The sequence below is a fragment of the Galdieria sulphuraria genome, assembly GCF_000341285.1.
Source record: "Galdieria sulphuraria unplaced genomic scaffold scaf_24, whole genome shotgun sequence".
NCBI lineage: Eukaryota > Rhodophyta > Bangiophyceae > Galdieriales > Galdieriaceae > Galdieria > Galdieria sulphuraria.
The window spans coordinates 13,168-27,527 of NW_005178451.1; the positions used below are offsets into that span (position 1 = coordinate 13,168).

The following is a 14,360-nucleotide window of genomic DNA, read 5'->3' on the forward strand; positions in this document are numbered from 1 at the left end:
AGGCATCGATACACAAACCCATGTTCCTAAAAAAATTTTCACATCTCCTCAACAAGCAAGAGTCAGATAACCACCATGCATGAAATTCATAAGGACTTCAGAATGCCTCAAATATTTCGCATTCATTTCAACAACAGAAATCATGATGTCTTCAAAAATTTCCAGAAGATTGGAAAGAGTCCAAATAAGGAATCAATCGATTCTTTATCCACCCTATAAGCCACTTCCCATTCTCTGGCGACAGTCTCTGAGTTCCTTCATAACAGACTACAACAGTAAATAGCTTATCAACTGATGGACAGATAAAAGGATATAGCCATAAGCTGACAGCATCGGTCGTTAAGTCGTTTGGAAGAAAACAGAGCAGCTCAGGTTGCCAGGGAGGCGAAGTAGAAAAATGTAAAGCTTTGTCTACATTCTTGTAAAGCAACTTGACTAAGTCCTCGACAAGAATACCAACAGTGAGGTATACGGGCACAGTAGTATGAGGTTCTTTTAAAAAGTCATTATTTGAAACGGTTAGCCAGTCTAGCTGAGTGACTTACCAACTTCTCTGTAAATAGCCAAATATTCAACCCTATAAAAGGTATCAAGTACTTCTAGTAAAGAATTCAGTTCGTTTTCCACTGAAAAATCAAGTTAAGCAAATCAAATATGCAAGAACAACCTACTTGAAGAGGAAAACGAGATATTTGGTGCCTTGCGAAGAGTTTTCGTCGGAACTGTCCGCGTCACTTTCCTCGCCGTCGATGACTCAACAGGTTTATGACGAAACTGTAAATACAACCACAAGAAGATTGCCAAAATACCACTCGACAAAGATAACTTCAAACTTAAGGTCCAATCTTCTATAGTGAAACTATTCATCAAAAAAGCAAACAAAAGTATTCCACCTATTACACGTTCCAGTACTGGACCTTCTAAACCAGGAACAAAGAAACCACCACCACGTCTCAGTGCCTTACTAGGACGCTTGTAAAAGGAGCTTCTGTCACCAGATTCAGACGTTTTCATACAAGAAACTGAAAATTTTCTTCGCTTCACCACTAGATTATGCGAAAGAGTACGTCCTACACAAGAAATGTAAAGCCTTTGACTAAACACTGGACTCCAGGCAAGCAAAAAGCTACACTTGTCCGAGTCGACTGCCTTCAGAAACTTCGAATCGTCTAAAGTATTTAAAACATAAGAAAAAATAGAAATACTTTTGTTACTCATCAAACGCCCACGGCAGCAACACATTGCGACGAGTGAAGCGACACTAGTTATACTCTTGAACTTCGAAGCTCTGTATCTATGAAATGTACAATGCGTATAACGTTGGACTCTTTTTTAGCGAAGGAAAACCCTACTCTCAGGTTTGGAACTAACGACCGCACAAGATTGCTGTACCTGCGTTTCCTTTTAACGTGGTTCTAGTAGATCATAGTTAGACATACCAAAATTCGGATATTTTCCCTTCTAACAAAGGATGAAAGCTAACTAATACCATTGGGAATTTGGAGGAATAGCAGCTGCGACGACTAACCAACGAAAAACCTTATCAAATAACTTCAGAATAGAACGTGGTAGAAGAGAAATGTTTATTTGACCTTTCTCGCTCACTATAACACCTAAACAACCAGGCTCTTCGCGGCAAAGGGTTCCTTCCAACTCTCTAATTACATGTACTCCAACTCTTTCTGACAGTGCTTTACATTGACCAACGACAGTTATGGGTTTTTGAGTGTCATTCGGCTTCCAAGTTCCACGAAAATCAATACCGCCGTCTCCAGCACCACCAGTATTTCGTAATAAAAAGCCATAATACGAAAGATACAATAACACGGTCCGTTCAAAAGCTCTTCCCTTGGAAACAGCTGTTGAAGACAGATAGCGAAGGGAAAACATGACTGGGCAACGAGTAAAACCTTGGGACAATGAGCAATAAACAAAACTGAACTAGCCTTCTTTACATAAGAACAAGTCTGCAATAATCTTCAAGACACAAAAGCATCAGATGAAGAAAACAAATTTAATTAGAACTATGAATCGTTCTATTGCGTAAATTGCGAATTGGATAACCTATGTTTTCCGACTTGCTCGAAGTTTTCTCGTCCGAAAATAAGTTGTCGCAGTTGCTTTTACGAGATGTTGCTATATTTTTGCTGGGCTTTTGGCTCGCATCAATTTTCACTTGAGATATTGCAACAGATAGAGTTTCTTCGTCACTTACAAGTTTGTTTGTAAGTGCACTTGAAGAATTTTTTTGATCCTTACTCTGTCGGGCTTCAGCTTTGAGTTCTTTGATGGTTTTGAACTCTTTTTTCTGTTTTGTCGAAACTCCTTCGTTAGAGCTTGTCGATAAAGAATTTACTGCGCGACGTTGGAGAGAAGGATCTAAACTTTCAAGCAAACTCGTTGTATAGTCTGGCCAGTGAGACTTCATTTCGTTTAAACAACACAAGCCAGCTTCACGAGTTTTACCTTGAGAGTCTCCAATCGAGGAAATGACTACGTCTCTCAAGCATTCTAAGGCAGAAGCGTCAGTCATAAACTCGGAGGCGGTATATAGACCAGCTTTAGTTTTATCACTGTTTTCTGGATTTACGTCTTCCCCTTTTTCGAGTTCAGTTGCACAGTGGGGATCCTGTATCAGAGGTCTCCCTCTTTTTAGAATTTTCAAAAGGTAGTTAGTTGCCTTTTCTCTAGCTACGGGATGAGAACCGAAACGAATCGTAGAACACAAAACCGGTAAGACAGCTTCAGCGGGCGTCGAAGCTACTATTCTCTGTCCACATTCCTCCGCAGGAACAGCAATAACTTTGGTCGTTCGTACAACAGATGCTAGACAAGCTTTTTCTAAGAATTTTGAAGCTACAAACCAGAACCTTTGGCAGTCACCTAATTTTTCTGAAACTGTAGCAATGGTCTCGAATGCTTCTTTTACAAGAGAAGAACGAAGATCTGTTGTTTGAGTTATCAGAGCATTGGTGAGTGCATCGTTTGAAAGTATCTCGACAAATTTTGAGGATTGATTAATGAATGGCTTCGAAATTGCCACACGAATTCTCTTCAATGTAGCTGCACGATGGTTCCAATCATTGCCCAGGCTTTGAAGTATTATTGTCCAATCTACACATTCTTTTGCTATTTCCTCTTCGCTGAGAATTTCTGACATTCCAACACCATCGGCATAACCTGTTTGTTCCCATGGATATCTTTCTGGCAGTAATTTTGTACTTTGAACAGATTCTTTCTGCTTATTAACCTCCAAATTATCTTTGCAACCTTTTGTTGACTGAACTTTCTTGTCTAAATTTCCAAGTTTCCCAGAATTGGTAATATCAGTTGGGGATACATCCTTTCTTTGTTTTGTAAAATTCGCAGATTTGAATGCATTGTTGACTTGAGAGGAGAAATCCTGTTTCGCAGACTCGTTTTGTTGAAGGGTAACGTCACGTTCCTCTTTCCTTTCTTCTTGTCCAATTTTTTCAACCGTACAGTTTTTGTGGCTTTCCGTAGTTTCGAAAACTTGATGAGAGAATTCTTTGGATAATTCTGTACCTCTTTTAACATTTTCTTTGGCGCAAGTCATGTAAGTGTTCATTTCAGTGGGTTTAAAAGATCGCATTCTAAGGACTTGTCCAATTGTTGGTCCTCTTCTTTCTTTTTTACTTTTTGGCGATTTTTTGGTTTGCTCCGCTCGAATAAATTCGTTGGTTTTGACGTTTTCTATGTCTTTTTCGTCTTTCTCATTTGTATTTGAAGTCATGATTGACTGGATCTGGTTTGCAGCGAAGTCTTTTTCTCTGTCTTCATTTCCGGTTAGTTGCTTGTACTGTTGATTGTGGTCACTTTCTGTTCGTTCTGTTAGCGGCAAATTTGAACTTGTTGCTGGCCTTTTAGAATTTCGTTTCTTTCCTTTGTTATCTTCGATTTCCCTTTCTTGTTCTTTTGTAAACGAGGGAGTAAGAGAATTTTCTTGGTTCTCGTCAGAAACATCTGGCTGCTTCCTTCTAATGAATCCTTGAGAAATATTTGAAATAGCTTGTTTTGCTTTGTTGGAAGCAACACGAGGCTGTCTTTTTTCGTTGGTAAGTTGTTTCAGTGGCTGTTGAACTGGTTGTGGCATCGAAGATTTTCAAATGTAAATCCAAAATTTCAAATTTTTTGCGTGACTTGATTTCCACGAGAAATTGTAGGAATCTTCACAGTAGTTGAGCGGGCTGAGATTTGATTGGCGAACTCTGCATTCCCGTAATTATGAAAATATTTTGGTTTTGCAAGAGAACAAAGCAAACTCGCACTAAAAGCAGGAAAAGATTCGTTCGCTTAATCTTTGACCACTTCCTAAAAAAGCTGAATTTATCGTTTGTTATTGGATACCAGATTTGACAAATTACTACAGCAATAATTTAAATATCCCAGTACTATACTGTCTTTTGGCACTCTGTTTGAATGTCCTTTGTGAAAAAATTGTCTTTTTCAGCAAGTACTAAGTGTTCCTTGCGTCCTCGAAACATCTTATCGAAATCCAACATTGGACATTCTAAACATTTTCTTCTAGTTTCTTTCTTTTTTGCCAAAGTTACCTGAACAGATAGTTTCTGCGACTGTACTTATATTTGTTTGAAACAATTCTTCAGTTATTATAAGTCTGCTACATGCCAAGATCATCAAGTTTCAACCATGACTGGAGTATTTGTACAAACTTGAACTGTACAAAGAGGGCTACTGTCCAACATACAAGTTAAGGATAACTAACAGGAATCTCTTCCATTCACAATGAGAGAAAGTTATCTCCCATTCTATTGCTGTTAGATAAGAGGTAGTTGTATCGATGGGGAGGAAAGCTTTCGATTCTGCATTTCTTCTAAGATAAAGCCACCAGACCTTTACCTTTCCATTGCAAAGAAGAGAGCAACTTGTTTTCAAGTTCTTCCATCTACACACTGGTGATAAGTATTCGCGCAAACATAACAACCCAAAAATATCACCTCGTCTCGTCTTTGCTCGCTTTCCTCGTGATCATAACCGAGAAGGTGCAGAAACCCGTGTACAAGCAAAACTCTTATCTCGTCCCTTAAAGAATAGTTGCGTTCAAGTGCTTGCTTATAGGCAGTTTCAACTGAAATAACAATATCGCCAAGAAGCTACAGTTAAGTCAAGCCACCATATCCAAAGTCACAATATACTTTTCTCACCGTTTGTTCTTCCTGTGCAAAGGACAAGACGTCGGTTGGTTCCTTTTTATTGCGCCACTTACTATTCAACGAGGAAATGTAGTTATCTGAACAAAGCAATAAAGACAATTCGTATCTAGCGGGCTGAATAACTCCTAAAACAATACTTTTTTCTAATAAAGCGCGGCAATCTTTACGAAACTGAGCAGTCTTATTACCCACTAACTTAAGGATCTCGTCTTCTGTCACTGAAACATCTACAATGTGCAGTTTTCTATTGCAAATAATGTTTCCGGCATAAGTGAAAGTCTTCTTTCTGCTAGCTGGTCTCAACTTGACAGAAGAATTGGACCTAACAGGAGAACAACGACAATAGGACACTGACGTTCTGCCAGAAGTTCGCGTACTAAAGTTGGGTTTCTGTAACACAGGAAACAAGTAACAGAAGTTTGTTCTTCCCCACGACAAGAGACTCTTCATCAGGATAAGGTATTTTCCTCAAAGGTTTTATGAAATTCGAAATGTTACAGAACAGGATAATATTTACAATTTCATTCTATTTCTATTGGTTTAGCGTCCTATACAAGCACGTGAAGTATCTGTCTTTGGATTTGCAGTCTGAGTTTGAAGCTCAAAGATTACTTTGTTGATCGTGGCTTGCAACTTCTTGAGGTCTTTCAAGTACAATAGTCGGAAAAGCCGGCATGTGTCATCCAACGAATCATCTTGAAAGCTCGATATCAGAACGTACTAAAAGAACTCAAATTACTAACCTCCCGTTGAGAAACCACTAGGAACCTCATCTCTTAGGCACTTGAGTAATGCGTCATCGATACCTTGAGGACTTGTTCCAGCTTTCTTCAAACTGTCAAGTTGGAAACCTTTTCGTAATAAATCAACCAAGACTTGCAAAGTTCCAACCAAATTCTCTGGATCTGCTACTCCTAAATCAGAACCTACTTCATATAATTCCTTACAGAGGTCCTCATCTAATTCGATGCCATCCACAACTCGATTGGTAGACAAAAATAAAGAGTCATCTTTTCTCTCTTCTATAAGATCTTTGAAGCATAAGTCCACAGCAAAATCAATTAGAAAATATATCTTGGACTCCAAAGTCTCATAACGACTAGACTTAAAAATACAATTGCCATCCAAAGTTCAAGCTTACCTCGAAGGAAGCTATTTCTTCTTCTGGAACTCCCAAGTCCTTCAAATACTGCACATCACAGTAAGAAGTGACACAAAGTTGACGTATAAACTACCTGATTCAGTGCTAAAAATAAATTTTGAGGATGTCTAAGAAACGATCGACTGGCAGTGTCATATCGCCGAATTTTCACATCTTCCAGCCAACAAACCACGTTACAGAGAGAACTCGTGTCTAACATTTTATCAGATTATGATTATACTTTAATATGTTTCAAGTTACCCGCAATATCAATAGTATCTAACAAAGGACACTTTAGAGCCTTCAATCGACGAAGTGCGAACGACTTCATTTCCCAATAATAGCAAATGGAAACGGAACAGAATAAAACCAGCCTAGAAACCCTTTCTTTATCCTTCCCATATGTACCTTATTCTGTGCAGTTAGAGTTTTGCCAGAAATTAATGAACGTTATAGAAACTGGCACTATTGGTATATTAGAGAGCCCAACAGGGACCGGGAAGTCTTTAAGTATCGTGTGTGGTGTGTTGACTTGGCTTAGGCAGTACTATGAGAGAAACGGGATCGAGAAAGAAAAAGGGACGAATGAAGAAACAGACGAGCCTGCTTGGGTTACAGAGTTTGAGGATTCTTTGAAGAAGAATCAGACGGAAAAGGCCGTTGAGCGTTTCGCTCGTAGAAGATCTCTCAGACAGCATAGAACATTATTAAACCGAGTTGAAAGAAGTAAGACTATCCTGGAAACTTCATCAAATAAGAAACATAAAAGAAGCCATTCCGGAAACTTTCAAGACAATAAACTGGTGGGAGCCGATCCTGATGATGAGTGGCTGCTGTCAGATACAGTCTTTAAGGACACATCAATATTGTCAAGTGAAAAGGAGCAATTGCTTACACTGGGTTCTGGAAATGAAGAGATGAGTGAAGAAGAAGATGAATGCAAGGAGCTTCCTCGTATTTATTATTGTAGTAGAACGCATTCTCAACTTTTACAGTTTCAAGAGGAAGTGAAAAGAACCATAGCAAATATGCAGTGGAGTGAAAAGGTTCCTCGCCCTTCAGTTCTAATTTTATCTTCACGTAAGAACTTGTGTATAAATGAGAAAGTGTCATCTCTTTCAAATGCAAACCTTATCAATGAAAGATGCATGGAACTAACGAGTAAGGAACCTGGTTCTCCAGGATGTTGTCCTTATTATCATTTAGAAGGCCAGAGAATTCTTAGAGACCATTTGAGTTCAGAAATTGTTGATATCGAAGAGTTAGTCAACCTAGGTAAAGAGCGGAGAGCATGTCCCTACTATGGAATGAAACGCGCAATCAAGTCATCCCAATTTATTCTGTTGCCTTATCAGTCTCTGCTGCATAAGCCAACCCGAGAGTCTCTACGTCTTCCTTTACATTCGAATTGGTAAGCAAACTCCTCTAGTTGTTATTTTTATCCTCGACTGATTATTTTTATCAGTATAGTCATATTTGACGAAGCACATCATGTTGTAGACGCACTTAACGACATGTACGGAGCTGAAACGAATACTCAACAGATACAAAGTTGCTTGTTTGGTTTGAAAAGGTATATTGATTGTTATGAGACTAGATTGTCATCCTTGAACTTGTTCATGTTGAGACAATTTCATTCATTCTTAGAGTCTTTAGTTCAGTTTTCTAGTCTACATCTGAAAATTCCTCCCATTGATGGAGAGACTCAAAATGTTTTCACTGTTGAGGACTTTGTGACTCGTCTAGGAATAGATAATCTTAATATTTTCAAATTGAACGAATTTCTGGAGTCAAAATGTTTACATCTTAAACTAATAGGCTTATTGAAGTCTAGGATTTTGTCCGACTCCAATGGAACTGACCCTTGTCAAGGTATCCATGCTGTATTCCATTTTGTACAGACTCTGAAACAGCCCTATTCTAAGAGCAGAATTATTGTCAAGTTTCGAAAGGATATTGGATGTACTTTCAAAATGCTTGTTCTGCATGCGGCTAATAACTTGACAGAAATCATTTCTTTGGTTCGTTCCGTTGTGTTTGTAGGAGGAACTCTGGAGCCACTGCGAGATATAAAATTACGCCTTTTGGGTACCTTTGAAGACTCTCATATTGTTCATTGCTCTTTTGATCATGTCATTCCTGATAGTCACATATTGCCTATCATAGTATCTCGAGGGCCTACAAGGGTACCATTGGAATTTACATATGCTACAAGAGAATCAGAAATTCTTATTCATGAACTGGGCAGAATGCTATTAAATATTTGCAGAGTTGTTCCTGGTGGCGTTGTAGTGTTCTTCTCAAGTTATTCTTACTGTAGTTATGCATTGAACTATCTTCAGCAAAAAGATATTTGGAAATTACTATTAAGACAAAAAGCCATATTCAAGGAGCCTCAAGAAAGCTTGGAGTTGAACAATGTGCTGGATAACTATAAAAAGGCCGTTTATGAGCAACAAGGTGGCATACTTTTTGCAGTTATTGGAGGCAAACTTTCAGAAGGAATCAATTTTCAGGATGATTTGGGTCGCTGTATTATTGTTGTTGGGATGCCTTTTCCCAACCACTTAAGTATAGAACTTCAAGAGTCCATCAACTACATAACTGGAATGTTCCCTTCAGTATCGAGCAAGGAAATCTTGGAGGATATGTGTATGAAGGTACTGTTGTTATTATTATCTTTTATTTTGATTTTAAAATATCCAAGTTGGTCAATCAAACTATTGGAAGAACAATTCGCCATATTTCGGACTATGGCGCAGTTTTATTGGTGGACCAAAGATTTGCACGTCCTGCCATTTCCAATAAATTGCCAAAATGGCTTCGTAGACGATTGGCGTTTCCCGATGACTTTGGTTGGGTCCTATCCTCATTAGCAGAGTTCTTTCGCAATTTTCGAAAAAGGGTATAGAATGAACCGTGTCTTTTTTAGTCGTCACAGTTTGCCCATGTGGAAAAGAGTCACCGGAGAGGAATCGATTCGGTTTAACCGTTCCTGGCGCGAAGCAAGTTTTGATGTCACCTCCCTGTATCGTCTTTCAGCATTAAGTCAGCATTGGTGTTGTACAAGTTCACGTGTAACTACAAGGGACGATAATGCATCAAGAGTGGATTCTTTCAATCTCTCCAAATCTAAGTTTTTGAAACCAAAAGTGGTATTTAAGACCGCTGCAGAGATCTTACACAGTGTTACTGAAGCTCACGGAAAGTCAGCGGCACAATTCGCAGATGATTTGTTTGATGAGTCTAAGGCCCTCATGGCTGACTCTGGTAATGCGGATGCGTTGAGGAAGCGTTTAGATGCCGCTGTAGACGCTGGTCACTTAACAGCAATGAAGATGTTAGGGTCCTTGTTCCTGTCTTCCACGTTTTCGGAGGACTATTCACAGTTGAGGGGTGAGAATTTATTGGAAGCAGCAGCGGCAGGTGGAGAGACGGACGCTTTGTATGAAATTGCTGTACAGTTGCGTTCCGTAGGTTTTTCTTATTTTGTCTTTTTGAACTTGTTCACTTTTTGTAAGGGTGCTGTGTTTGGAATCGCTCCAGGGCTGGATAGGATCCACAGGCTTTTGTTAAAAGCAGCGGATCAAGGACATGAACAAGCACAATTTTTCTTGGGAATTCTTTACATAACGGGAGAACTAAATGGAGGAGTACCGTGTTATGAAAAAGCCGAACATTTTTTAAAAGCATCAGCTTCGTCTGGTTTGGGTCTTGCGCAATTTATATTGGGCATATTTGTACTTCGTGGTTGGTCCCCAACTACAGAAATGATCTTGCAGTCGAAGGATGCTAAGCGTATTGAGGCTTTGAGAAAGCAAGCCATTAAGCTCATAGAATCAGCGGCATCAAAGAATCACAAGAATGCAATGCTTTGGCTGAAGGCTTTGTATGATCAGGAGAGACTGCAGAAAAAACAAAACTCAAGTGCTGAGAAGTTGACAACAGAGAAACCTGTGGATAGTGGTTAATTGAGACCTGCTTTGTCTACAGTCGCTTGGACTGTTTTATAGCTGTGACAAAGTTGTTTTCTTTGTAGTTTTTAAATGTGTCTATTCTTCATGTTGAACATCTGGAAAGTTTGTCATGGAAAGAATCTAAGGGTAGGTAATGAATCCTGTGCTATGCAATCAATTTTATAGACTATTTGTAGAAATAATTTTGAGAAAGTTCACGATATCAACCAGTGTAAGAATCATTGTCAATAATACTGTTAAATTTTCTTCGAACTTGTTATCTTCCTTTGGTGCAGCAGTTTAGTTTGAGTCTTCCCAACATTCGGGTTTTTGTTTTCCAATTCCTCTTCTTGTAAACTCACTAAGGACTCTATTCCACTCTTCTTTACGTAGTTCAGTCCCTGTGCAGCCCAACGATGAAGCCTTTCAGTAGAACCTTTCTTGACCTTATTTATCGTGTGGTCGATTTGAGTTTCTCTCCTGGCGAGACAAGGACCCACATATTGCTTGTATAACAGATGAGCACCACGAAACTGTGGTAAAACCAACCAGCAAACAAAAAGAAGCTTGCACTCGTAATAAAGTGGAATCCACGCTAAGAGAACGTCCGCAACTCTCTCCAAAACCATAAAACAAGAGTAGACAATCCAAAAAGTCAGCCACTGGGTCTGCTCATCAAATTCTTGGCGTTTCAAAGTTTTAAAAGTACAGTATGCTGGGTACAGGATACCTAAAAAGGAACTAGAACAATATTCAACCAAAAAGGCAAGTAAAAGAAGAATCATCCTACCAGCCAAGACGAGAAACGACACTGCCCATTCTCACTCTCTACACAAATGGAAGATTATGAGTGTGAACTTGGGTTGTCACCAATAGAACAGATGGAAAGTCTGTTATGAGAAAGATAAGCAAGGAAGAAGTTATCGTCGAGTGCAGATGTGAACTTCTGCAAGCTATAAGGGAGTGTTCGTATGATCAAGTGGTTGCAGTGTTAGATTGGCTTTCAGAGCAACTGTGTCCAAAGTTCACTTGTTCCAAAGCAAGTAAAGGGAGTTTGCAACAGTGGTTCTCGAATTGTGACTGTACGCAACATTCTTCTCTTAGGAGAGCCCTTTCTCGGGTGCTTGTTGACGTTAATCTCGTTCATAAAACTGGAAGAAAAGATATTTTACCCCTTCACTTATCTTCTTCTTATCCGAATACAAAAGTATGGTCCCTTTTGCTTAAGCTTCAGGAAAGCACGGTTGGGGAAAAAGCGCTAGAGTTGTGTGACTCAGATTCAGGATGGACTATTCTCCACCGTTGTTGCTACTTTGGATATCTGAGTCACTTAAAGATTCTCTTTCAATCTAACTTTGAACAAAGCATCGAATTCAATAACAACAAGGCCTTCCTCAAGAGATTCAGAACATTATGTAGTGTTGCGGATAAGGAAGGTTATTTGCCCTTAGATCTTTTGTCATCTGGTTCGAATCCAACCAGAGCAGAAGTTGCGGATTCCACGCTTGTTTGCAACGTCGGAATGATAGTGGTCTTTGGTTCAAACGAAGATTTTGAGTTAGGCACAGGAAGCAATAGTTTTGAAAGAGTCCCGAGGCCTCTGGAATGGCAAAGTTCTGTTTCTCAAGTTGAAGGAATCGCTGGTGTTAGTTCCATTTCAACATCAAGCCGGCACTCTTTGTTTTTGTCAAAGAATGGGACTGTACTTTCGGTTGGAGTCGGAAAGGACGGTAGATTAGGTTTAGGTGATAATGAACCTCGCATGTTGCCGCAACAAGTTCCTTTCCTTTCGCGAATGATGACAAAAAATCAAAAATGTGCTTCTCAACTTGATACTAGTCTTCCATCAGAGTCTAATTTTGGTTTTTCTAGAGTATTGGCATACGGAAATCGTTCGGGAGCTTTGAGTAATGATGGAGTCTTATATTTATGGGGAGATGGTGTTCTCCAGCCTGAAAAAGTACAAGGACCTCTACGCAGTCTCACAGTCGTAGATTTCTCTTTTTGTTCGTCTCACACGGCAGTCGTTACTAAAGATGGTTCTGTATTCTGTTGGGGAAACAACAATCTTGAGCAACTTGGAATTGAATACTCCTGTGTCAAATTTACAAATACTCCTAGACTCGTTTCATCCTTGAAGAATATTATTTGCAAGAGTGTTTATGTAGATTGTGGTATTTCGGTGGCTATTGACTCACAAGGTAGAGTATTCTTTTGGGGAAACGGTAACGGAAGTCCATGCAGAATTGGTCTTCAAGAGAAAGTTGCATGTACCAGAAAGAGAAGGGAAAGAAAGATAAAAGCAAAGAAAGTTGTTTTTTTGATGAAGAAGAGTTGTCTGTTGATATTAACGGAGAATGGTCAACTCTATGAATTTTACATTTCGAACAGAACGCAAAATAACAAATGTTGTTCCGTCGCAACAAGAACAAGTTGGACTCGGAAAATTTTATTGGCCGACTTGGTTTGCCAAGACTTTCATTGTCTTGGACTTGATTTTTATGGTCGAGTTATAGCTTGGTCATTGGAAGATAAAGTGCCAAAGATGACTATAAAGAGCGATCTTCGAAACGTTGCTTTTATAACTTTTTCAGACAGACATGGCTTTGCCGGAATTAGGGTACCTCTTTTGAACAATAGTTTGAACCGTAAAGGAGACGTAGCACCAGCATTACAAGAATTGTGTGAGAGCAAGTTGGAGTCATCAATTTCGTTGGCTTCGGCGTTACCTATGTTGTCAATTGCTTTTAAACTTGGAAATGAACGTGTGGTGCAGTCTTGTCTGAACTTTCTTGTTCAGTGCTTGGATACCATATTGTGTATTTTTCCTCAGACTTTCGCAAATATGGAATTTGAATTGGTCACACTTCTCGAACGTCATTGGAGGAAAATATTTAAGAAGGATATTAATGTCCCGGCCATAGGGAAAAGTTCCAAAAATCCGGTAGATAGTCCGAATCCTAGATTATGTTTCAATTCGACTCGTATGACAAACAAGGAAAGTTTGAAACATATATCACCAACCGAACAATGCAACGAGCCATCAGCAAATGTCACAAAGACATCGTTGGCTGGCAGCGGAGAGACTTCTGAGATACAAGATAGTCATTTTATTCGGAGAGATGGCACAGAGCCTGCCAATTCAAGTGTGCATGAAGACCAGTGTTCTCCAATTTGTCATGAAAGAAGCCATCGAAATTTTTCATCTTTTAAAAGACGTGAAAATATGAAACTTTTGTGTTCATCTACCATTTTCCACCGTGAACCGGTGTCATTTGAAAGGAAAGACGGGCTGCTTTCTCCGAGCAAGTTCTCCTCTGTGAAAATGTCCTTCAAAGATGCTGTTCAGTTGGAAGACGAGAAAAGAAAGACTTGCTGGAAAGTTGAATCATTTGAGAGGTTTCCTACTTCTTCATTGAAGACCATCCAGATAGAGCAGTTCAGGGAAATGTATAAAGATGAATGGTCGTCTCTCTGTATTGCACATAAGGAAGCTTTGAACAGGTCAGGGAACTCTTCTGGAGAAATTGAATGTACTCTATCTGCTAGGAAAGGAAGATACTTACAAAAGTCCAGTCCGAGTATATTCATTCCATCTCGGGAAGTCCGTTTAAGTGATTCGGAACCAGTAATATTGTTGTATGTTTAATTTTTTTGCCATCTCTAACTTGTTCCGTAGATTGTGGTATCGAGTCCTTCCTGGGGTGAAGAGAAGAAAAACAGGAATGAACCAACTTCATTCCGCGAAATTATTGATGAAGAAGAGAAGAGAAAGTTTTATTTCAGTAGAAGCCTATCTCCAAGCTCTTTTTCACCTTCCTCTTCTAGAATCTGGAAAAAACTTCCTTCGGAAGAACCCGTAAGAAGTCAAATGAATCCGAGTAACTTTCCCGCTAACCTTTAACTAGGTAATGGTAAAGCCTTTCAAAAAGATTGAGACAGAAGAACTGGCTTTAAAAACACTTCGTAAACAATATCCAAATGCTGAAGTGAAAAGAGCTCCATATCTTTGATGATCGCATAACATTCAGAGTTGATGTAAATAAAACTTAATAATTTGAATTGCAT

The 14,360-nt window shown here is 39.2% G+C and overlaps 9 protein-coding genes across 11 annotated transcripts; 3 read left to right on the forward strand and 6 right to left on the reverse strand.

Moving 5' to 3' along the window:
* Positions 1-128: 128 nt before the first annotated feature.
* On the reverse strand, positions 129-1,223 carry Gasu_30860 (uncharacterized protein). The gene is made up of 3 exons (XM_005705905.1): positions 672-1,223; positions 546-626; positions 129-492 (listed from the first exon to the last, which is right to left on the reverse strand). Exons 1-3 carry the CDS (start codon positions 1,216-1,218, stop codon positions 152-154), a joined length of 969 nt encoding a protein of 322 aa, XP_005705962.1. The 5' UTR covers positions 1,219-1,223; the 3' UTR covers positions 129-151.
* Positions 1,224-1,228: 5 nt separating this feature from the next.
* On the reverse strand, positions 1,229-1,923 carry Gasu_30870 (uncharacterized protein). Its single transcript, XM_005705906.1, has 3 exons — positions 1,529-1,923; positions 1,440-1,478; positions 1,229-1,392 (listed from the first exon to the last, which is right to left on the reverse strand). Exons 1-3 carry the CDS (start codon positions 1,888-1,890, stop codon positions 1,266-1,268), a joined length of 528 nt encoding a protein of 175 aa, XP_005705963.1. The 5' UTR covers positions 1,891-1,923; the 3' UTR covers positions 1,229-1,265.
* Positions 1,924-1,928: 5 nt separating this feature from the next.
* On the reverse strand, positions 1,929-4,163 carry Gasu_30880 (uncharacterized protein). The gene has a single exon (XM_005705907.1). It carries the CDS (start codon positions 4,112-4,114, stop codon positions 2,015-2,017), a length of 2,100 nt encoding a protein of 699 aa, XP_005705964.1. The 5' UTR covers positions 4,115-4,163; the 3' UTR covers positions 1,929-2,014.
* A 105-nt stretch (positions 4,164-4,268) lies between these two features.
* Gasu_30890 (haloacid dehalogenase-like hydrolase family protein) lies at positions 4,269-5,653 on the reverse strand. Its single transcript, XM_005705908.1, has 3 exons — positions 5,187-5,653; positions 4,980-5,135; positions 4,269-4,927 (listed from the first exon to the last, which is right to left on the reverse strand). The coding sequence occupies exons 1-3, from the start codon at positions 5,643-5,645 to the stop codon at positions 4,856-4,858; spliced, it is 687 nt and encodes a 228-aa protein (XP_005705965.1). The 5' UTR covers positions 5,646-5,653; the 3' UTR covers positions 4,269-4,855.
* Positions 5,654-5,656: 3 nt separating this feature from the next.
* Positions 5,657-6,723, reverse strand: Gasu_30900 (hypothetical protein). Of its 2 annotated transcripts, none has more exons than XM_005705910.1 (5): positions 6,598-6,723; positions 6,431-6,549; positions 6,337-6,384; positions 5,939-6,284; positions 5,657-5,890 (listed from the first exon to the last, which is right to left on the reverse strand). In XM_005705910.1, exons 1-5 carry the CDS (start codon positions 6,665-6,667, stop codon positions 5,736-5,738), a joined length of 738 nt encoding a protein of 245 aa, XP_005705967.1. In that variant the 5' UTR covers positions 6,668-6,723; the 3' UTR covers positions 5,657-5,735. The 2 variants fall into 2 exon arrangements, with proteins under 2 accessions (XP_005705967.1, XP_005705966.1); XM_005705909.1 differs by having other exon boundaries at positions 5,939-6,299.
* Positions 6,724-6,763: 40 nt separating this feature from the next.
* Gasu_30910 (DNA excision repair protein ERCC-2) lies at positions 6,764-9,268 on the forward strand. Its single transcript, XM_005705911.1, has 3 exons — positions 6,764-7,747; positions 7,802-8,996; positions 9,044-9,268. Exons 1-3 carry the CDS (start codon positions 6,780-6,782, stop codon positions 9,245-9,247), a joined length of 2,367 nt encoding a protein of 788 aa, XP_005705968.1. The 5' UTR covers positions 6,764-6,779; the 3' UTR covers positions 9,248-9,268.
* Positions 9,269-9,273: 5 nt separating this feature from the next.
* On the forward strand, positions 9,274-10,374 carry Gasu_30920 (uncharacterized protein). Its single transcript, XM_005705912.1, has 2 exons — positions 9,274-9,809; positions 9,858-10,374. The coding sequence occupies exons 1-2, from the start codon at positions 9,285-9,287 to the stop codon at positions 10,305-10,307; spliced, it is 975 nt and encodes a 324-aa protein (XP_005705969.1). The 5' UTR covers positions 9,274-9,284; the 3' UTR covers positions 10,308-10,374.
* Positions 10,375-10,456: 82 nt separating this feature from the next.
* Positions 10,457-11,163, reverse strand: Gasu_30930 (HVA22 family protein). Of its 2 annotated transcripts, none has more exons than XM_005705913.1 (2): positions 11,083-11,163; positions 10,457-11,033 (listed from the first exon to the last, which is right to left on the reverse strand). In XM_005705913.1, the coding sequence occupies exons 1-2, from the start codon at positions 11,109-11,111 to the stop codon at positions 10,550-10,552; spliced, it is 513 nt and encodes a 170-aa protein (XP_005705970.1). In that variant the 5' UTR covers positions 11,112-11,163; the 3' UTR covers positions 10,457-10,549. The 2 variants fall into 2 exon arrangements, with proteins under 2 accessions (XP_005705970.1, XP_005705971.1); XM_005705914.1 differs by having other exon boundaries at positions 10,529-11,033.
* A 10-nt stretch (positions 11,164-11,173) lies between these two features.
* Positions 11,174-14,354, forward strand: Gasu_30940 (uncharacterized protein). Its single transcript, XM_005705915.1, has 3 exons — positions 11,174-13,920; positions 13,972-14,151; positions 14,201-14,354. Exons 1-3 carry the CDS (start codon positions 11,188-11,190, stop codon positions 14,303-14,305), a joined length of 3,018 nt encoding a protein of 1,005 aa, XP_005705972.1. The 5' UTR covers positions 11,174-11,187; the 3' UTR covers positions 14,306-14,354.
* Positions 14,355-14,360: the final 6 nt, after the last annotated feature.